Below are 23,342 nucleotides of genomic sequence, written 5' to 3'. Positions count from 1 at the left end.
CCATGGCATCTGTGGCTCGATTCTTCTCTCTTGGCATTTGCTCAAAGGTTATCTTCATGCAATGTTGCTTGAAGTCATCTACCATTTTCTTGTAAGGCATTAATTTTTCATCCTTTGTTTGATAGTCATCAATTTCTTGACGAATTACAAGTTGAGAGTCCCCAAAAACATGAAGTTCCTAGATCTTCCACTAAACTGCAATCAGTAATCTACTTGTTAATGCCTTGTATTTTGCTATGTTATTAGTGCAAGGAAATGACAATCAATATGATTTTGGAATGGAATCCCCTTGAGGTGTGATAAAGAGGATGCCAGCTCCTACACCATGCTGTGTGTATGAGCTGTCAAAGTATAGTTGCCATGGTTTTGTGTGTGATACCGTCAAGATGGATTTATCAGGAAATTCTGAAGTTAGAGGAGCATCATATATCATAGGAGCATCTGCGAACTGATCTACAATAGCTTGTCCTTTTATTGCTTTTTTGTCTACATATCCATGTCAAATTCGCTCAAGAGAAGCACCCATTTGGCTAGTCTACCAGCAAGCATCACCTTATTAAGAAGATATTTTAATGGATCAATCCTTGCGACCAACTTAGTTTTATGAGTTAGCATGTAATGTCATAATTTCTACGAAGCAAAAACCACAACGAGACATGCACGCTCAATTGGTGTGTAGTTTAGCTCATAATCGACCAAAGTACAACTGATGTAATAGATTGCCTTTTCTTTGCCCTCAACATCTTGTTGTGCTAAGAGTGCCCCTAGTGCTATTGATGTAGATGATATGTAGAGTAACAAGGGTTGTCCTGGGACTGGTGGCATCAAGACTGGTGGATTCAGAAGATAATCTTTGAGTATCTGAAAATCCTGTTGGCAGTTATCATCCCATTTGAATTTGATGTTTTTGTGTAGCAAGTGCTAAAAGGATGGCATTTATCTGCAACTTGTGCTATGAACCGTCATATGGACTGGAGTCTTCCTTGTAAAGATCGAATTTGATTGATATTCCTTGGTGGTGGCATTTCTAGGACTACTTTGACTTTTGTTGGATTGGTTTCGATTCCTCTTTTTGAAACAATGAATCCTAGGAGCTTCCCGAAGGTTACTCCAAAGACACATTTCTTGGGGTTTAGTCTTACTTTGTATTTTTTCAACCAATCAAAAACAACTGAAAGGATGTCTGAATGTGTATCTCTATCTATTGATTTTCCCAAGAGGTCATCAACATAATCTTCTACAGTTACGTGCATGAGATCATGAAATATAGTAGTCATGGCTCATTGATATGTAGCGCCTACATTCTTTAGCCCGAAGGGCATGACATTCCAGCAGAAAGTTCCCCAAGGACAAGTAAATGTTGTTTTGTGCTGATCCTTAGATGCAATTTTGATTTTATTGTAGCCAGAGAATCCGTCCATCAAAGATAACATTGCATGATATGTTGTGAGATCTACAGTCAGGTCTATGTTTGGTAATGGAAAGTCATCTTTAGGACAAGCTTTGTTTATGTCTCTAAACTCTGTACATATTCTGATGCTGCGATCCGGCTTATTGACTAGTACCAAGTTGGAGATCCATTCAGGATAATCAATTGGGGGTATGAATCGGACATCCAATAATTTTTCAAGCTCTGCCTTGACTAATAATGCCACTTGTGGATGCATCTTTCTTAACTTTTGTTTTACTGGTTTTGACCTCGGTTTGACTGTCAAATGATGCATTACTAAATCCAGATCTAGTCCAGGCATATCAGCATATGACCATGCAAAATTTATTTGTCGCTCCGTGAAGAAACTTATGAACTTTGATCTTTCTCCCTCTATCAGAGATTGTGCCAGGAATATGTTATGTGGAATCTTTTCTATACCAATGTTTGTTTTGATGGTCTCCTCTACTAGCATAGATAATTTTTCTTCATATGATGTTGGGAGAATGTCGAGCCTTCCATCTTCGGGAGCCTTAGAGAGGTTTTCACCCTCAGATACGTCCTTTCTTTTTACTGTTTTGGGGTCAGATAGTGCCACAATGTGGTTTTCACCGTAAAACCCTTGATTTGTTTTTATTTTCACATTTTTGTGATTGGAAGGCCCAACACCCTCACCAAAATATGCCATGCTATTGAGTTTTCTAGTGTATGTCGCCTTATGGTCCCCAAGCGGAAGATCATCTCGTATGCCTAGATAGTTGATAAAGGCTTCATCGTTTTGGAATGTGTCAAACTGTACAGGTCCTTCATGGTCCCAATCAATAAGTTGGTGGTGAACAAGGAGAAGGCCTTCAATATTTTCAAAGTCAGCGGGTGTTAGGGTGCAGATATAGTTATATTCAGGTATGTCAAGGTAGTTGTCGAGGTCATCGTTGGCACTCTCCTCATCTGTCTTGATCATGAACGAGTCCAAATTGTCATTACTAAAAGCGCATTCTAGAATTAGTGTCCTCATCCTTCGTGATTTTGACCTAGAACCTAGAGACAAAGACTGTGTGGGATCCTCATGGGTTGTTTCTTGACCCATTTTGAATTTTCTATGAAATTCCTCTTCTTCTGTGGGTTCACCTGGTTCTCTGAATGTCACGGTGATTTCACAGTCACTGGAGGATATGTCTGAACCCCATTCCCATTCATTAGAGTTGGTGGAATAGCAGTTCTTTTGTTGATAATTGAAAATCATGATTTGTAATGCTTATTCTATTTTGTGAGTGTTTACCCTGGAAGAGATGAAACTAAGCCCTTTCGAGCGTTGATTTTTAAATGTTAATTCTGGTTGCAAAGGTTGAGTGATACCTTATTTTCTTAATCCAAGAGGACTTTTACCATCATACCCAAACTTTTGTAGGATCTTGAATCCTTTGCCATATTTTTCACATGGTATGTTGATGTGATCTTGTGTACCATCTTCAGGGTCTTTGTAAAGAATTTTGTATAAGTCTTCTTCTTCCATTTCACCCCACTTTTGGAAAATAGTAGGATCCCATTTTAGTGTAATGATAGATACCCATTTAGAAGGATGTGGTCGTCCATATTCTTTTGGTGAACTCATAACTTGTCGTAGCACATGGTTTGATTCAAAGTGTATTCACCCATGCCTTTGTCCTGATATTTCCCTTTAAGCTCACCTTGCTTTGATGTTGAAGGTTTTAATGATTCAGGTTCAATGTATGTAGAAGAAGGGATAGCTTCTCTATTAATTGGAATGATTGTCTCAGCTTTTGGTCTCAATTTATTGCAGTATATAAATGGATTAGGATCACCATTAACTGTTACTTCAACTCCATTGTGAGGAAATTTAATGCATTGGTGGTATGTAGATAGGATTTCTCTCATCTCATTAGTTTGTGGACATCCTAGCAATATGTTGTATGTGAGATCCAGGTCTAGGACTTGACAAACCACATCCTTTGTAATTGGCCCAACTCTAAGAGGTAAGGTAACTATGCCTTTGGATGAACGCTCTTCATCATCATATGCCTTGATGGTAATTTTATTTGTAGCATTCACAACTTTAACTGAATATCCTAATTGTATTATTATGTTCAAAGTACATATATTGAGACCAACTCCTCCATCTATCAGGACTCGTTCTATTCGATGTTTGTGTAGGAAGGCTTCAATGTGTAAAGGTGTATTATGTGGTTGGCTCACTGAGGCATCGTCAGCTTTTGTGAATGTAAGGGAGTGTGGAACGATAAGGTATCCCACCATGGCTTGAAACTGGTCCACATTCAAATTAGTGGGAACAATAGTGTCTCTCAAAGTTTTGTCAAGGATGGACTTATGTGCGGGAGATATGCGTAAAAGCTCAAGAATAGAGATAAGAATGGGCGTCTTCCCTAACTGTTCTACCAGATCATACTCCGGTTTGGTTGATGAGGAAGTGGTGTTTTTAGCTGGAGCACCTTGCAAAGTGAATTTACCTCGATGAGTTGTAACATTACATTCAGAGGTAGGTTCAGAAGAAGATCTAATTCCTTTTAGGACAATTTTAGGTCTTTGGGTAAAATTTTCAGGCGTTTTGTCCTTTATGATAATGGTAGAGACATAATTATCCATAGAGATGTGATTAACAGTTGAATCATAGTTATAGGATGCTCTGGTATAGTTGGTTTGAACATTTGTGGCTTAAGCTTTTCCCTTGTCATGTTTGGGGAATGGTTCCTTAAACATCTCATGTTCTTGATTGGATGAATGTCCTTCAATCTCAATGTCACCTCTATCAATAAGATCTTGTATGATGTTCTTCAGCTGATGACAATTTCTTGTTTTATGTCCCTTGCTCTTATGATATTCACAGTACTCATCATCATTCCACCAATTTGGTTTGACCTTTGGTTCATATGGAGGATTGTTAGGAATTGTTATCATCTTGTTTGCCACTAACTTCTTGAAAGCTGACTCAAGTGGTTCTCCCAATGGGGTGTATTTCCTTCATGGTTTGGAAGTTGTTTGAGTATTCACTTGGTTAATTGTAGAACTTGATCCAGAAAAAATGATTTTGGGTCACACTGTATTAGCATCAACAACACCATCATTGACTGTGTTCTTGTTCTTATTCTAAAATCTTGTCTTGTTTTTTCCTTTACAGTCCTCTTTGTTTTCTTTGAATATTTTGATGACTCCTTGTTCATTTAAGACCTTCTCTATTGCTAAGACTTTCTCAATGACATCCTTGAAAGTGGACAAACAAGCTTTTCTCAAGTCATAACCAATGTCTTTGTTGACATTCTGGGTGAACATCTCTACCATTTGTTTTTGTGGAATTTCACAAGAGAATCTGCAGGCTAGATTTCTCCATCTTTGTAAAAATGATGAAAAAGATTCTCCATCCTTTTGCTTGGTGTTGCACAAAGTGGTGACTGATATGTCTATCTCTATATTGTATGAGAAATATTGGATAAAAGTCTCTGCTAAGTCACCCCATGACTTAATTCCAAGTGAAAGTTGGGAGAACCATTTCATAGCTTGATCACCTAAGCTTTGTCGAAATAATCTCATCAAATATGTCTCTTCCACTGCTACCTCAATGCAAGCTGTGAAGAATTGTATTGTATGTGCCTTAGGGTCTCCATTGCCTCTGTACTTATCAAACTTAGGTGTTATGAAATGTGTAGGAAAAGAAGGCATTGGAATGCTTTGTCAAATGGATAGGGACATATGTCTCTCATTGTGTAAGTTGGCTTTGGTGTATTTATGTCCTCCATTTTCTTTTGTAAGTCCTTAATTTGTTGTTCCAAATTGTTCTTAGGTGGAGATCAACTTCTTGGACCATATCTCATGCCAAAGCCACCGGGTGGAGGAGGAGCATACTACATGTATGGATGATATTGATCATACACATGTTCATATGGAGGAGGTCTATAGTGATGTTGCATATAGGGACCACTTGGTATAGAGTCATAATGAGGAATGGAATATTTGTTTTGTCCATGTATACCATACTCTACAGGCATGTCATGAGTTTGTTCTAGTGTGTTGCCCCCAAATTTGACGCGAAGTTTCCTTGTGTCCAAATTTTGAGCATGCCTTTGGATATCCAATTGCTTTTGTGGTTGGTCCTTAGCATTGGTATGTGATTGAGTATATTTTTTTGCATAAGACTTCCATAATGGTCTGCGAAGGTGAGTATCATAAACTTGACCATGTGTATGTGGGACCTCGGGTTTTTGAAACAAAGATGATGGTGATTCGAGCACAAAATGTGGTCCTCTATTGCCTCCACTATTAGGCCTCCTTTGATCCATGTTGAGTTGAGGTTCTTGCAAAGCTCGATGTTCCATTATTTGAGACATGTCAAAATCGTGAGGAATCTTGGCTCCACTTTGCACCATTACTTGTAGAAAATATTGTCTATCTCTCCTCATTATTTCCTCAACCAATCGATTAAAATAGGGATCCATAATGGAGTCTTCAACTTCTGCTGAATGTATGGAAAAGGTGTCCATATTGTCATTGTGTGTATCATTATTGTTTGTAGTGTCCATGTTCTCAACATTTGGAACGTTTCTATAGGCATCCATGTCAGGTAATGTGTTATGATCAGAATTGAAAAAGACATCATTGTCATACTCATAGGCACTCATGTTTGCGGACTCTTGAGCTTCTTTAGCTTCTCTCCTAGATTTTTGGTAATGGGTTTCAACCATGAACTAGGTCTTGACCAAGATGTGTGAGACTAGATGAAAATGGAAAGAGTATGGAAGACCAAGAGTTTCATGAAATGTAAATGAATATGAGGTGTACTTGAAATGTCCAAAGTGTAAGACCAAGTATGTATGTAGTAGAGTAGGCGTGGCTTCCAAAGAGATGATAGTTTCTCTTGATGAGGTAAGTTGACCTTAACTCTAAGTAAGACCAAATGAGACCCAAAGGTGATAGACCTTGATGAGGGACCACTTAGCAAAATGTTGTTGTATGTAGTGTTTTGACAAAGTAAGATGTCGACAAGCAAGTGACCTTTTGACTCAATTTTAGACAAACGTGAATGTAATGCAAGATGCAAGAAATGGTGGACCTTGTGAGACCCAGAAATAGGCTGAACTCTAGATGAAAACCTGGAGAAATAACCTAGGAAGCTCAAGAATATTGAAATTGATTGTTCTTCTTTGTTGGACTGTAATTTTTTTCTAATTCTGAACACAGATGTGCTTGTATACTTCACAGACACGGTTAAATGACACAGATGATGTTTAAAACTGCACAAATGTGTTTTTGAGATTTTGTGAATGTAATATTGCTTGTAATAACACAGACACATTTCTGCCCTTCACAAAAGCGATTAAATGACACAGATGTGGTTATATTAGACACAGACGCGTTTCCAGAAACTAAGTGCTATTTTTTCAGTTTTTGTGAAGTTGTTGTTGTGACCAAATCTGAATTTTTGACTGTTTTTTGTGACAAGAGGACACAATGTTGATGAGGACTCAATGTTTGCAAGTGTTTAGACTCAAAATGACTCCAAAGAAAGTGTTTTGTTTGATGTGAAAAACATTGCATACACTTGAAGACACAAAAGACATAATATTTTGATGTTTGATCTTGATTGTTTGAATGTTCAAAAGAAGACAAGCACAATTCTTATGGCTGGCTAGGATAATAGTTGTTGATCCCACATGGGGTTTCCCTCGAGGCTACACTATTCAAAGCGGATACTTAGATGCTTGACCCCACTGGCTCCACCCTCGACACTCACTTCTTTGGGGCAGCCAAGCATCAGTCCCCATGAAAACTCCACATGGCGAACTTTGTATCTCTACTAAGAACCATATGTGTGTGGGTCGCTCCAGAGGTCTGACCTCTTGCCCCAACAACTAGAAGGATTTGGGCTTTCTAAAGCAAAAAGGTGCTAGTAAGGGCATCCGCTCATGTGGCCATACATGTGACACTTTCAACTCTGTAAATACAGAAGGCTCCTAGCCGATAGGGGTTACGCCCTACAACTGATCAACTAAATTTGATCAAACGGGTTTATGGGGAGACATAGTGTCAGTATGAACTAATCAGAACATGTTACCCATGGCTTTTACCATGGATACAGTTATTTATAGTGGTTCGGAAGAGGTGGGTTTTCCTCGCTACCACTTGGGTTGTTCTCTCCTCACTAATAGTCCTAATGACCACACAGAGAGACATGCCCTCTAGAGAGTAAACAAAAAGAGCCTATTACTCAACACAAAAGACACTGGTTCAATTTTTAGTGCACCAATTGAAGTGTTTGATAATCTATGAAAACAAGGCACACAATAAAGAGCAAAAACCCTTGCCAAAAATCTGCAATAAAGATTTGTTAGTAGTTTTGCAATAATACCCCCTTCAAGCACACAAGTTAGGTAAATTTTAGATCCAAAAGACTGTTGAAAAAAGGGGGGTCTTCGACAAGACGTGTTCGCTTCAAGGAAAAGATGCACCAATTTTGTTAGCTAGATCACAAGGTGTTAGCCTGAAATAAACCAAATCTAAAATCCAAATGACAAAATTGTTACTGCGTCATTTATTCCTCATGACAAGAACGAGTCATCCTATAAAAACTCCATTTAGAGTCCTTGTCTTTCTTGTAACGCCTCGGTTCAAGCCCTTAGTATGTTTGTAAATCGTCTTTCAATCAAAAATGTCGAGTTTTAGTAATTTGTTAAACTCTGTGAACATGTTGCACCATCTTGAACTGGGTTCATTTAGGTTCCACAGGTTCCTAGGTGTTCAGGGAGGTTTTCATACTAATATTTTCTTTAAGTGTCTTGTAGCGGCTCTTTAAAGGTTTCTTGTTCGGTAATGTGTTACATCATCTCTCTCCGGGCGTTGAACTCATTGAACCAAGTTCAAGAGGTTCAAACGTGTTCAACATGTTCAACATAGCACAAATGGTCAGCAGCTTGGCATAATTAATATTCTCGGCAAGGATTTTCCCTGAGCGCGGCGTACACCTTGAACTACTTGAACTCTAATGAAGTCTGTTCAGGATGTTCATATGTGTATGAAGTTGGTGGGTCCCGCGAGTTAAATGATTTGATGGTGCATTCATTGCCCAAATATGAGGAAGGTGAACGATGTCTTAAGTGACGTCAATCCTTGGCTTTTCGAAGTAAGTAATCATTTCGGGAACTGGCGGTTACTTCAAAAATGCCGCCATGCATTCAATGCATGCATGCGATGTCCAATCCACAAACTTAACACACTCAAATTGACAATTGGAATTATTGCATTCAATGGTTACGTATCATTGTCCTCACTATAAGGTATGAAGGATTATTAGTGCTCTGCATCTTGTTCCTCACTGTTGCGGTTTTGTTTTTCCTGGATAGGAGTCTTGTTTGCTGCTAGTCGTCATCTGGTTGTTCAACTATGAAGGTGAGTCCCTTTCTTGTTCTCTCCAGTAGTTTTTACTTACATTTTCTCTCTCATAGAAAGGTTTGCTGCAACCAATTAAGGCTTATTGCTTTGAATTATGAAGTCCACACTACATTTGTTTGGGAATGTTTTTAGCCTTGCATGTACTGAACCCATAGTTAGCGATACCGACCTTAAGGGGAAAATCTTGAGGTTTTAAAAGAGAGGGTGTTCAAGGGAATCGACAAATATTTTGATGTGGAGATTTTGAGTAGCGGTCTCATAGAAGCGACAACTTTTCCCTTAGCCATTCCCTACCCAGAATTGATTCGGGAATGTATCGCTAGATACGACCCAGTCTCTGAGACCATTAGGAGAGACAATGGTGAAACCCTTCTTGCCATAAATTGTGAAGTAATTTCCTCCATCTTCAAGATACCTGATTACCAGTTCTCCAACTTTTCCCCTGCTCAGTCAATCACCGAGTTCAACGCGGATAGAACTAGACACCGTAACAACATAGCAAAATTCTGGTTGAAGGTTCCTCAAAGAGGTGGTTCCAGATTACCCAAGAATCCTAATAAGAATCACATGTTGCCTCACATTCATGATGCTATGCTTTTGTTGCACTGGGCCAGAGGGTCTGCTGAAGCTTACAGCTTCGACAACTGGATTTATTGGTTTTAGAAGGGAAGCAGTATCTTGATTGGGCTAAATTGATTGTTGATTCAATGAGGGAACAACTAAGTATGGCTAAACAATTCAAGCAGAACTTCTTTATGTCTTCGTATCTCTTGTATTGTTTGGCGTGTGTTAAGGAGTTAGTTGGAATACCAAAACAACTCACTGAGGAGGATGTTCCCGTATATGAGTTCTATCCCATGCTGCAAAAGGATAAGGCCTTGCAGGATTTCAGAAGGGTGCACAATGCTTTTCTGGGTGACTTGTGCCATGAATTGAAGAATATGAAAGCCAAAAGAATCTCCGAGGATGCACAGACATTGATAAAGAGGTTTGGCAGTTTCTATATCCAGTTTCTACACTTATGTTACATAAGGATAGGCAGCTTTGAAGAGGAGCCCTTCAAGCTCCCTCATTTTTGTTCAGATTGCTTTGTTCTGGCGGAGATATGTAGGCAGCTAACCTCTGTAATCAAAAAGGCACAACCCAAGGATAAATGGGAGGGTCATTTTCCCATCCAATTGGGTGTGTTGTCCCGCAGTTCGATGTTCGACGCTTTCAGTATTGGAGCAGATCTCAGGAATTTTAATTTTTCCCTTTATCCTAAAAGGAAAGGTTTTGATAATAAGGGTTTTTCCCGAAGTCTTGGTCTAATGCCATACCTCCTAGTGCCACAATTAGAGGATTTCTAGGAAGATTGTACTGATGAACTCGAGGTGTTCAAAAGGGGAAACATGAGGATGGTATTAGAACAAGTTATTTCTCTTCAGATAAAGCTGGACATTAAAGGGCTCGAAGAGGACTATCTGGAACTATTTGAACCCGGATACTTAGCTCGTGTAGAAACTGAAATGCCTCCAATCGATTGGGATGAGGAGGAGAAAGATGATATACAGTTAAGGACCAAAGGAGTTTTGGAGAGGACCGCGGCGTGGGTTGCTAGGAAGAAAGCAGCGAAATTAGGTGTTAAGTCTAATTTTGTGAGAAGTAATGAGGTCCCTCTACGTTTACCAAAGCGTCTTTCTAACAATGCTTCTATGCCTGTTCATGCAGGTAAAGATAAAAAGCCGCCCCAACTTAGACATAGGTCTAATTCAGCTTTGGATTTTTGTATTCCTCGACATACTCAGTCCCGAAGTGCTGCTCAAAGAAAGATGGATCAAGCAAAGGATACAGGGCTGAAAGATACGATTCTTGATGCCCAAATATTTGAAGTTGAAGACCTGGATAGAGATGTTGCTAATGCCCTGGATTCTCATATGGTGACTGTGGCTATGATACCACCTTCCAAAGCGATCGAAGGAACAACTAGTTCCAGTGCAACTCCTAAGTGGTTGACCACTTCGATGAACAGAAAGCGGAATTTTCTTGCCATGACTATTCTAATTCAGGAAATGGCCGTTAAGTACACAAAGAAGGGCCCCAAGCCGAAAAGGTTTAAAACCGCCGCCCGCTTGGACAATGATGAAGGAACTGGAAAATGGGTCGCTGAAATCGCCTCATACAAACCCAAGGACGAAAACAAGGAAGCTAGCCCCGATGGTTTTGAGATCACGAAGGTGGAGCTGGGAAATATGAGTAGGGACTCAGACAATCATTTCTTCTAGGTATCGGCAAAGAAAATTCTCACCAAATCGGAGAAGGATGGGCGGGAAAAGAGAGAGCTAAAGTGACACATAAATATTCTTGCCCAGTTCATCGACAACATTGGTTGCTTTGAGGCACTCCCTATATCTCATGCTACAGAGAACTTCGACCCAACTTCACCAGAAAATAAAAAGTTAATGAGCCAAGTTCAACGGGCCAAGAGTATTGCAGAAGCAGTGGAGAAATGGATTGAGGGAATAGTCAAGGATGGGGAGAAGTATATCACCGACTCACGAAAGTTATGTGATGAGATATAGAGTCTTATTGTCGAAGTTCAAAATCAGCTTGTGTCGTGGGAGAAAGAGGAACACAAATGGCAGAATATCTTGCCTTTGTTCGCCAAAATAGAAGAATATGGGGTTACCAGGTTTCTGACGAAACACTCAATCAAACTGGTAGCGGATGAATGTCAACTCTTTGTGCTAAAGAAAACCATAATGGTGGGTGCTTACCTTCAACTCTGTGATCTCCGATGCTAAGACCTCTATTTATGAGCTCCACGATCTCTAGTGCAGTATAGTTAATGACAACAAGGTGGTTAACCCTGACCATGATTGGCAATTGGGAATTTGCGGGTTGAACACACAGGATGCAATCAGGGCTTTCTGGATAAACATGGAGAAAATCAAAGCCAAGGGTAATTTCACTCCGGAAGATATAACAAGGGTGGCTAGGATTGAGTCTATGACCTTCATTGGAAATGATCAGTTATTGAAACATGCTGAAAAGATGGTGAAGCATCGGTGGAATAAGGAAGCGGCGAAGGCAAAGCTCAATGCGATGAAGGTTCCGAACCAATCTATTATCCAGGAGCTCACAACCACCCACAACGCCCGCGAAAGCGGAGAGGAAGATGGTGATGGGAAAGCGACATAATGCATTGATCCAAGCCCGGTTTCCTTTATTTATGTAATTCCTCATGTTTATGCAAAGACTTCAGGACATCTGTCCCAAAATATATCTTGTTGGTTTCATAACTGTTTTGGGGGAGGTCGAGTTTTCAAGGAGACCTCCTCTGTTCTAAAAACTATAAATTAAAGAAAGATAGAGAGAATAGGGGTTAGATTTGGTGATAAATTTTAGTTAGTTTTTGTTTTCCTCTGTCTTGTAAAGTTTTTGTTTTGTAGAAGGAAGAATCGGACTTTTAAATCTGGAATGGAAAAGGATTTATAGATGTATTATTGTGCCTTTGTCGTATAAGAATATATATACAAAGATCATACTATTTTTGGGAGAAGGAAAATCTGTGGGTTTTGAATCTGTGTAGACACATATCTTTGCATATGCTTATCTAATCAAAAAACAGTAATGACCTTTCTATTGCAGAAAATTATTATTTTTTTGGTACTTCTTCCTTTGAGTGTTTGTTTTTAGGAAAAGGTTTGTGTTTGAGAACAAATTCAATTTCTCTTATATGTTCGTTTCTTATTGGAATTGTGGAAATGGTGTTCTGAACTTTGATTCAGTTACTTCCATCTCTTGCATTGGAAAGATTGGAAAGATAGTTTTTCTCATAAATACGTGTGAAATATTGGCCTCTCATCCAAGAATGAAGTGGGCAGCATTACATGCTTTCAGGTTAAAAGCTACTACTCAAATAAAATTAATTAGATTATTCCTTGAATAACTAAAATAGGGAGTTGTACCTATGGAAAATTCAGAGGGAAGTGGTTTATATAACACTTACCCAACTGTTTAGTTTGAACATTTGTCTTTAAAAGAAGGTGTCAGAGTTTAAAATTGATCATTTTAAGAAAGGACAAATCTGTTCACTAACAAAAATGAAGCCTCAAAATTGGATCAAATTGAAAAATGCAAAATCTGAAACACAGATGCGATTAAACCTAACGCAGACGCGACAAAAAATCACAAACGCACCCAAATCCTTCACAGACATGCCTATATAACACATATGTGTTTCCTGAACATAGACGTGTTTGAAAAGTGCACAGATGCAGTTCAGAAATAGAAACGCAACCCTGCAACCTGCAAAATAAAATTAAAAAAATGTCGAACATAGATGCGATTTTGGACGTCACAGACGCAGCAGAAAATAAAAAATGTGATTACAAGATGCGCAAACGCGGAAATGTCAAAATATTGTTAAAAATGTCAGATCTGCAACTTCAAATACACAAAATCTGCAACAAAAGATGTTAAATGCAAAAGGGACAAGAGTCCCACCAAGCATGCCAAAATGTTTATGGTAAAAATGGAAACAACAATATTGAAAGACTAAAACAGATTCAACCATGAAACCCTGGCCTAATAACAACAAAGATCCACCATAACATATGAAGATTACCTAAGACAATGCAAATCAACTAAAATCACAAAGATTATACCAGCACATGTCCAATAGGTTTGGATCTCCATTGATCTTGCTTGATATATTTGCTCTCAGATTTTATATGTGCACAAGAGCTCAACAAAGAACGGAAATGTGGTTGATAGTTTGATTGCATATGAAAGTTTGAATGCTAGAATGCTTGAAGGATTGATTAGTAGTTGATAATGAAGGAAACATCTCCTTATATAGAAGACACTATAAGAAATGGAGGGATAAGATTGAGAGGTGTAAAAGATAAATGGTCGGCTAGGATTAGAGGGTAGGTAAAAGAAATGAGAAAATAATGAGAGGGTAGGTAGTGTAGGAATTAAGAGATGAATGGCATGTGTCATGGGTAGAAAAGGCTAATGAATTAATTAAATAAATAAGGATTTATTTAATTAGTAGAGGAAATGGGATCAATAATATTTATTTAATCTAGGAAAAGGATAATTAAAATAAATAAATGTATTTATTTCAATGAGAAATAAGGCTAGAAGAGGGTAAATGAATTAATTAAATATATAAAGATTTATTCAATTAATAGAAGAATTAGGCTCAATTAATTAAATAAATAAAATATTTATTTAATTAGACAAGACAATTTTAGGTGTCTACAATCACTAAAAAGTGTGTTAAAAGGTTTGAGAATGGAACTTCATAAACATATAGTGAAACCATTGAAATACAAAGTGGAGCCATCAGAATATAGAATAAAAACACTAAGCTATGACCTAGTGATTACAAAACAACTAGAAACAAAATAAAATGATTAGTAAAAGGGATGCAAGTCTAATTAAGTGTGCTAGAGTTGTGTACATATAAAATCAAGCATACATAAATACGCTAATTTAAGTTAATACATTTTCTCACAATCAATTGCAACACTCAAGGTAAAACACGAGAACAATAAATAGACAAAGTTGTTGCCAACACCATCTCCTATTGCACCAAGTCTGTGGTGTTTGTGCTCCAAGGTAATGATGAGAGTGCTCTTACTAGTAGTATTTTTTGGTATTTCATGAAGCGATGAAAATGTCTTAGGTTGAGGTTAATTTTAGATTTTTGACTTAAGGATTGGATGACTAGGATCAAAAGTGGAAGTCAAGAGATCAAATTGGTTGAGAACCTTAGGAAGATAAGAGGAGGGTAAATGTTCTCATTTGGTTGGTGGATGGAGATAGGTCAAATATTGAAGGAGAATCTATTGTGCAAAATACCTTTAAGAGGAGTGGATGGTGAGGATGTAGAGGGTACTTTTGAGTTCCCTAGGGAATGGATTAGTTCTTTGACCCATGTGAAATGGTACCAATGCCATGTCACATGAATAAAGAGACCATGCCTTGTGTACAAAAGGCTATAACTTGTATACATGTGGGGATGTGCAAGATTTGACTAGGATTGTGAATGCGTAATGAAGGGATTAGTGAATTAATCAATTTTAGGTTACCAATGAAAATGGATGGGTAATGGCGTGTTTAGTTGTTTTTTAGAAAGGAGATAAGAGTTTTAGGTAAATAAATATTTAAATTTCATTTAATATAAGATAAACATTAAAGGAATGGTGATTAAATGATTTTAGGTTAGAAATAGAATTGGGTGAATAGTTTTTTATTAGGTAGGCAAGTTTTTGAAAGGGCCCCAAACCTTGTACAAAGGAAAGGATAGAGCATGAACAACTAGCCACCAACGAGAAAACAAGAGGATAATTAAAATACTACAAAAGGCAAAGACTTGCAACTGACCCACCCACCCAAAGTCAAGTTGGTTTAAACAAATATTCTAAAGAACTTTACTTGATCTCAAAACAAGGATCATTCTCTTGAATCTAATTTTTTTGAGACAAGGAGGAGTCATTGAATCAATGACAAAACCATCTACCAACTCCAAATCATCAATTGAGGAGTCCATCATCAAACAATCCATTGGGGATTTCTTTTAATGTCTACTTTATGAACTTCTTAAAGGGGAGTAAAGGAATCCATCGAAAGAGATGGTAATTCCTTCTTCTTCCAAACAAAGTGTTTTTTTTTCCAAGCAAGTAGCGGAGGTATTGCCCACTATACCACAATTATGACATATAATTTGTGAGTCTTCATAGTCTATATGTTGCACCTAAGTTCCAAAATTTGAATATAAGGTACTGTAAGTGGGGAGCTTCAAGTGATTATTTATGAAGATTGATTTTATTAATTTAATAATAAAATATTATTTAATAAAAAGGGATGAAGATTAGATAATTATTTGGATAAATAGGGATTTACTCAATCAATTATAAAGGAAATGATTAGGATATTAAGTGATTGACGATGTGTTAATTTCGGTTTCTACACATTGAACTTACAATTTTTAGAATTTAAATTTGCACCTTAGTAAGCTTGTCACTAGCCATTGTGAGCTAACTTAATGCACCTTCTTGTTCATTTGTATGCTATGTTGTATTTAGAGACACTCACCAATTAATTTAAAATCACACTAGGAGATGGAATGAACCTAATATCGTTGGAAAGAATTGAAGAATATTTGTCATAAACCATTATCATAATGTGACATCAACATCACATCATTCTAGGTTCATTGCATGTTTTCTAGCTATCCTTAATATTGGTTCAATATGGTTGAATTAGTTCAACTAGGGATTCGATCGAGGAGAATATGACTCTTGCAATTTACTAGATTCTCCAAAGATGTTCCTAAAGACTCCCCATCTTTACAAATGCTTAGATACAAATTCCAATAGTACAAATTTTACTAGTTCATTTCTATGCATTAGATCACTTTTATATTTAGAAAGATCAAGTTTGCAAGCATGGGTTTGAATCAAAGTGACACATAATTAGTTTATAAATTCTAAAATGATCATTAGATTAAATCCTAAATTTTCAACACCTTAATTTATCAATTTCTACCACCTTCCACAACGTATCTCCATTATCAAATTTCAAACTAAATATCTCATTTAACTCATTTAATTTTTACATTTAATTATAATTTATTATTCAAGTCTCAACACATTTAATCTAGATTGGATATTTATACAAACATTTTATTTATTTAATAAGTCTAAATATTTGTGAAAATAATTTGCTTTCCTCTACAAATATTAAATAAGTGTTCTTTAAAAATGTCTTACAATTTTTTAATGCACATTATTATTGTAGATATTATTTAATGCACTTTTCATACTTCTTTCTATTTGAAAAATGAATTGACACAAGAAAACACTTTGTTCCAAAAGCATAAAATATTTTCCCCCAAAAACTCTTCAACTAATAAAAAAATGTTTAATATATTTATATATTTAATTACAGGGTATTGTGTGCATTCCTAGGTGGACTAGTCTCCTCCCTTCCTCGAACTAATAATAAAATGTTTTATATACTTACCTCATTTGCCACCTATTAGTGCATTCTAAAGTGGACTAGGACTAGAGTTCGAGGTACCTCGTTTGCCAGCTATTAGTGCATTCTAAAGTGGACTAGAGTTCGAGGTACCTCGTTTGCTAGCTATTAGTGCATTCTAAAGTGGACTAGGACTAGAGTTCGAGGTACCTCGTTTGCTAGCTATTAGTGCATTCTCAAGTGGACTAGTGTTCGAGGAAGCAAATAAGTCTTCAATTCGATAGTTGACCAAAATAATTAAATAAATAAAAAATCAATAAATTGTCTATAATTAGATTGCGTGAAAGCTTTTGCATCAACATTACAATCACACTCCTTGATCCATCATCACCATAAAAGATAACATAAGAAAAAATGCGTGCCCTAATAAATTATATAGTATTACCTGCCCTAATAAAAGTGTACTAGTTGGCCCCAGTAAAAATGCCAAAACCTAACCCCACATACCCATAAATACCAATCCTCCTCGAATTAACCCCAACACACGCTGCCCCAAAACGCTTTATTGACACCACACTAAACCCTCGATTAACTCCACCCCTAAAAGAAAAGCTGTGACAACACAGAAAAAAATTAAGGAAAAAAAATAATTAGAAAAATCCGAGCGGCGGAGCGGCGGCGCAAATAATCACCACCACCAAGTACTCCTCGTGAAGCATGAGCTAGCAGGGAGGCAAAATAAAGAAATCGAAAACCCGCATGATTTTTTCATTCCGGGGCAAAAATGGCAGAAGCAGAAGATGCAGCGCCGGCGGAAGCAGTGGCCGCAGACGGTGATTCTTCGCTTCTCTCTAATTCCTCCGAAGACAAGGACGGAAATGTCAAGGATTTGTGTTTGCAGAGGGATTCGAACGCAGAGGATTCTCACGTCGAGATGATTAGCAACAAAAATGCGGAAGCCAATGCCGAGGATTTCTGTTTGCAGGGGGGTTCAAATGGGGAGGCTTCTCATGTTGATTTGATTAACAACAGTGCAGAGGCCAATTTAAACCCTGTTTCTTCTTCCGTGTCTTCCCAGCCCGAAGGGGACTCGAACCCGGAACCTCCGCAGCCCCTCAATATTGAAGCTAATTTGAACCCCGTATCTTCCTTGCTAATTTCCCCTCCTTTTGAGGGGGATGGTAGTGATACACTTACTTGCTCTCCTCGGGCTGGGGATGACAATTGCCCTCCCCAGCAGGATGACAATTGCAACCCTGTTTGTTCCTCCTCGCTGATTCCCCCTTCCGAAGAGGACAATCACAATCCCCCGTCCTCCTCGCTCATTACCCCTTCTGAAGAGGACAATCACGGTCCCCCTTCCTCCTCACTATTTACCCCTTCCGAAGAGGACAATCACAATCTCCTTTCCTCCTCGCTGATTCCCCCTTCCGAAGAGGACAATCACAACCCCCTTTCCTCCTCCCTGCTGATTCCTCCTTCTGAAGAGGACAATCACAACCCCCTTTCCTCCTCCCCGCTGATTCCTCCTTCCGAAGAGGACAATCATAACTCCCTTTCCCCTTCGCTGCTTCCCCCTTCTGAAGAGCACAATCATAACACCATGTCACCTGCGCTGCTTCCTCCTCCGGAGCGTGTTTCGAACGGGGGAGCGCCCAAGCCTGAGGATGCTGGATGTACAGCCACAGCTGCACCACAGAAGAGGAAGAGAAAGCGGAAGCGCAAGGAAGCGGAGGCGGCTGCAGCGGCGGCGGCGCAGCATATGTTGTCAAGCGGAAGTAGCAGCAGCATTCGCTGCGCGCTCAGGCAGGGCGCCCGGAGTGGGTCCGGGACATATGACGAGACACTCGTTGATGAGCTCCTCCAGAAGCAGCTCGGCGATAGTAGCAAGAAGAAGAGGATATTTGATATGGCCAAGGAGGTTGACACCGAGGCCATGATTGCTTACTCCGTTGGATTCCCGCCGGATGCCCTTACGGAGGAGGAAATCGAGGCTGGTGTGGTTAGCTCTGTGGGAGGGGATGAGCAGGCCAATTATATCATTGTTCGCAATCACATTGTTTCTCTGTGGCGTGAGAAGGTGACCGTCTGGCTCGATCCCTCTCACGCCATGGAATCCATAAGGTCCCAGCATAAGGGCCTTGTGAATTCTGCTTATAGCTTCTTGCTCAGCCATGGGTATATCAATTTTGGAGTTGCTCCAGCAATTAAAGATGCCCCGCTTACTGCGTTTGCATCTGCACCAGGTGGGGGTGCAAATGTGGTTATTATAGGCGCAGGGCTTGCAGGTCTCGCTGCTGCTCAGCATCTGTTGGCACGGGGCTTTAAAGTTATAATCCTTGAAGCTCGCAGGCGACCTGGTGGTCGAGTTTTCAGCAAGAAAATGGCAGCCCAAGTCCCCGGTGATATGGTACAGGCTACAGCAGACCTGGGAGGAAGCGTCATTACAGGCATTCATGGAAATCCTCTGGGGGTTTTGGCCAGACAATTGGGCTTTCCCCTGCACAAGGTTCGTGACAAGTGTCCGCTTTATCAGCCAGATGGGCGCCCGGTGGATGCATATGTGGATGCCAAGGTGGAGGAAGCCTTCAATCGCCTTCTTGACCAGGCATGCCAGCTTAGGCAGGACATGGATGAGGTTACTGTGGATGTATCTTTGGGCACTGCTCTGGAGACCTTCAGGCATTTTTATGGGGTTGCTGAAAAGGCAGAGGAAAGGAAGTTGCTTGACTGGCACCTTGCCAACCTGGAATATGCCAATGCAGCATTGCTTTCCAAGCTGTCGTTAGCCTTTTGGGATCAAGATGATCCCTACGAGATGGGTGGTGATCACTGTTTTCTACCAGGCGGCAATGGGCGTTTTATACAGGCACTGGCAGATGGGTTACCTATCATCTATGACAAGAGTGTGCAAGCTATCAGATATGGTTCCGATGGCGTTCAGGTGTTGGCTGGGGGACAGGTTTTTCAAGGTGACATGGTCCTCTGTACTGCACCTCTGGGGGTCTTGAAGGCCGGGGTGATTAAGTTTGTGCCGGAGTTGCCGCAGAGAAAGATTGAGGCGATAGAGAGGCTGGGATTTGGGCTGCTGAACAAGGTGGCCATGTTGTTTCCTACTGTGTTTTGGGGTACCGACATTGATACTTTTGGGCATTTATGTGATGAGAGTAGCAGAAGAGGGGAGTATTTTCTGTTTTATAGTTATGCTTCCGTGTCAGGGGGACCTCTTCTGATTGCACTTGTAGCAGGGGAAGCTGCTATCGATTTTGAGAGCACTCCTCCCATTGATGCTGTTGAGAGGATCCTTCAAATTCTGAGGGGTATGAATTTGAATCTACATTTTATTAATTGGGTGTCTCTACTTTTTTATAATAAGTAGGATTTTGAAGGTTATAAATCTCAATCTGTTGTTTCATTTAATTGTGCGTCGACGTTTTTTACAAAAATATTCTGGGGGGCGTGAATCCGAATCTCTGTCTATGATCCTATATATTTCATTAATGTGCCTGTATGGTTTCTATTTAAAAGGTGTTTGCCTTTTTAATTTTGTGGCAGATTGTTTTAGTTAGTCAGATTCTTTTCTTTTTAAGGAAATGCACTTACGAATTGACCACTAAGACCTAACAAATGATTGGGCAAATATTATGAACTTGTGGATTTTGACCTAAGTGGGAACTGAACAATGAGGATTACATATAAATTGGGCATTTTGAATTCTGGAATGTGGTGAATAAATGATTAGGTATAAGTTGTTTTGAAGTGATCAATGTGGCTAACAATGGTAAGGTGGAGAACAATTGGGAAAAATGAATCATGACTAGGTATTTGTTGTTTTTTTATTGTAGCAATGTGGTTAACAAATTATTGGGTATGTACTTTTGAATAGAGCAACGTAGTAAACTAATGATTGGTTATGCGCTGTTTGAAATGAGCGATTAGGTCAAACAAATAATGGTATGTGTTGTTTTTTGAATTTGGTAAACTAATGATTGGGTATGTGTTGTTTTGAATTGAGCAATTTGGAAATTAAATGTTTGTGTATGTATGTTCTATCGAATTGACCAATTAGCTGGCATATGCAGGTATTTATGGGCCAAGAGGTGTGCAAGTCCCTGATCCTCTCCAAACAGTGTTCACGAGATGGGGTAGTGATCCCTTCAGTCTTGGTTCCTATTCACATGTTGCAGTCGGGGCATCTGGTGATGACTATGATATATTAGCAGAGAGCGTGGGAGATGGTAGGGTTTTTTTTGCAGGAGAGGCCACCAATAGGCGTTACCCTGCAACAATGCATGGTGCATTCTTGAGTGGCTTGAGGGAGGCAGCAAACATTTCTAGAGTTGCTAGCAGCAGGTCATTGCAGCATAAGGTAGATAGGTGTCTGGTTAAAGATAACGGCAATTCAGATGGGGCTCTCCTTGCCGATTTGTTTAAGGAGCCTGATTTAACATTTGGTGGATTTTCTGTTCTCTTTGATCCACAGTCATCTGACCTCAATTCTAGGTCACTGTTGCGAGTTTTAGTTGGGGGAAATAGGAGGAAAGGAGAAGAAAAAGATGTTCAATCAGAACAAGAACGACAACAACAACAATCTAAGTTGATGGTTGGACAGGTTCAGACGCTATCAAAGCAAGCACAACCACAACAGCTTCAATTATACAGTTTGTTAACAAGACAGCAGGCACTTGAGCTGCATGTAGTCAGGGGAGGAGACGAAGACAGGTTGAGGTATTTGTGTGAGAAATTAGGAGCAAGGCTAGTAGGCAGAAAAGGGTTGGGTGGCTTGGGAGATGCCCTTATTTTTTCTCTCAAGTGTGCAAGATCTTCTCAAAACAATGTTTGCACTACTCCTGTCCCATTAAATTTTGGTAACCAAGGTACCCAAGCATGAATTTTTTTTCATCCAATCTGCAGGGACTTAAGAACCTGCAGAAATGTTTCTCTCATTGAGCATGACAATTTTGATTATGTTGACTTTTACAATTTCAAATTTGTATATAAAAACTCAATTCTTTTGGCCCTTCATGTGCTTATTCATAGAAAGGGGGAAGGGGAATTCCCATCTTGTGTTATTACATTTGTTATAGCTCAGCCATTTTTTAATGTTGTCAATGGCCCACCCTGGCTGCAATGCTTAAGTTTCACTTACTAATCCTTGTATTGGTATTGCATTAGTATGCTTGTTGAGAGGGTAAGAGGCCGAAATTAATATCATAACCATGCAAGCCACTTTAAACACACCCTGGTAATATAAAAACAGTAAAGCAACAATTAGGGCAATCTTGTGTTTTAATCTGCCCAGTTTATATGTTGCATATGTTGCAACTTGCAACAAATGATTTGTTTCTGTGTAGCTCCTTAAATGGTGTTGTGGCAAGTGGGTCCATTGGTAACAGCTTACCCTATCATGTTGGATATCATCGCGTCTTGACATGATTATAAATTTTGATCGCCATGGGAGTGGAGATCTCAACTAGTTTGAACACCTTTTCTGTAAATTATTGTAGAATTTAAGTTAAAATGGAGGTTGTCTGACCTTAAGGAGAGACTTTCATTGGACTTGGGGAGGCTTTTAAATTCTTAGAGAATTCATGCTTTTGAAAATTGTAGGCCACTGGATTTTGTTTTCATTTGTTGACTTAGGGGCAATAAACATTCTTCAAATAGTACAAAAATAGTCTATTGACCGTTAGACATTAATATTAGCCTCAGGTATTTTGAGCTTTCATGTTTCTAACAAGCACCTTATTTTGTTTTTGATAATAAAAGCAGGGATTTTGAAAGGGCCCTTATTTTTTGGAAGGGCCCTTATTTTGTTAGGACCATGTGGGTCTATATGTTAAAGCAGCCGCTGTTATATTTCAGACATCTTGCTAAATGCTCCACTTCTTAACATTGGCTAGGGGTGCATATCTATTAGCAAGCAGCCTAGTGGTTAGCTAAATACTCGCGGTATTGTTACGGATGCAATTTTCATAGATAAGTAACTTGATGTTCAAAAATTTCAAGACACTTTTCATATTATTTATTTGCATGACCTTCGGTGAAGAGTTATGTATAGAAGAGGTTTCTTCAAATCCAACCCCATAGAAATGTATCATGGGAATATTTTCCCAAACTACCTATCTAATATTATCATTGTTATAACCCTTGAAGAGCTTTCATGGGATACAAACTATATATAATCTTACAAGTAAGTAGACATTGCATTAGGATGATCTTTAAAAGTTATAAGATGTCACCGAATCACCTATGTGAACTTCGAGATCTTTCCCAGTAAAAAAGTTGACGAATATATATATGGGTTCAAGGTGAGTCATACGCTTTTGTTGCTTCAGATTGTCTGTGCATTGGACTAAAGATTAAATATGTACTAATGAATTCCTAAAATTGGATGATTTGTCATGATGGGATAATCATTGGTACCAAGTACTATAGTCAACGTGTGAGCATGAAAAAATAAGGACCTGATACACGGGTATGTCACTATCTAAAGATTTGATGTATGATCTCCTTATTCGAC

At 38.9% G+C, this 23,342-nt stretch overlaps 1 protein-coding gene across 1 annotated transcript; it reads left to right on the top strand.

Moving 5' to 3' along the window:
• Positions 1 to 17,366: 17,366 nt before the first annotated feature.
• Positions 17,367 to 21,891, top strand: LOC131036339 (protein FLOWERING LOCUS D). The gene is made up of 2 exons (XM_057968199.2): positions 17,367 to 20,139; positions 20,902 to 21,891. Exons 1-2 carry the CDS (start codon positions 17,604 to 17,606, stop codon positions 21,708 to 21,710), a joined length of 3,345 nt encoding a protein of 1,114 aa, XP_057824182.2. The 5' UTR covers positions 17,367 to 17,603; the 3' UTR covers positions 21,711 to 21,891.
• Positions 21,892 to 23,342: the final 1,451 nt, after the last annotated feature.

The sequence above is a fragment of the Cryptomeria japonica genome, chromosome 11, assembly GCF_030272615.1.
Source record: "Cryptomeria japonica chromosome 11, Sugi_1.0, whole genome shotgun sequence".
Lineage (NCBI taxonomy): Eukaryota > Viridiplantae > Streptophyta > Pinopsida > Cupressales > Cupressaceae > Cryptomeria > Cryptomeria japonica.
Note: the sequence above shows the minus strand (reverse complement) of the source record. Positions and strands in the feature narration are given on the sequence as shown.

Coding starts and splice junctions, on each gene's coding strand:
- LOC131036339 (XM_057968199.2), top strand. CDS start 17,604: ATGGCAGAAGCAGAAGATGCAGCGCCGGCGGAAGCAGTGGCCGCAGAC. Junction 20,140..20,901: donor GATCCTTCAAATTCTGAGGG/GTATGAATTTGA, acceptor TGGCATATGCAG/GTATTTATGGGCCAAGAGGT.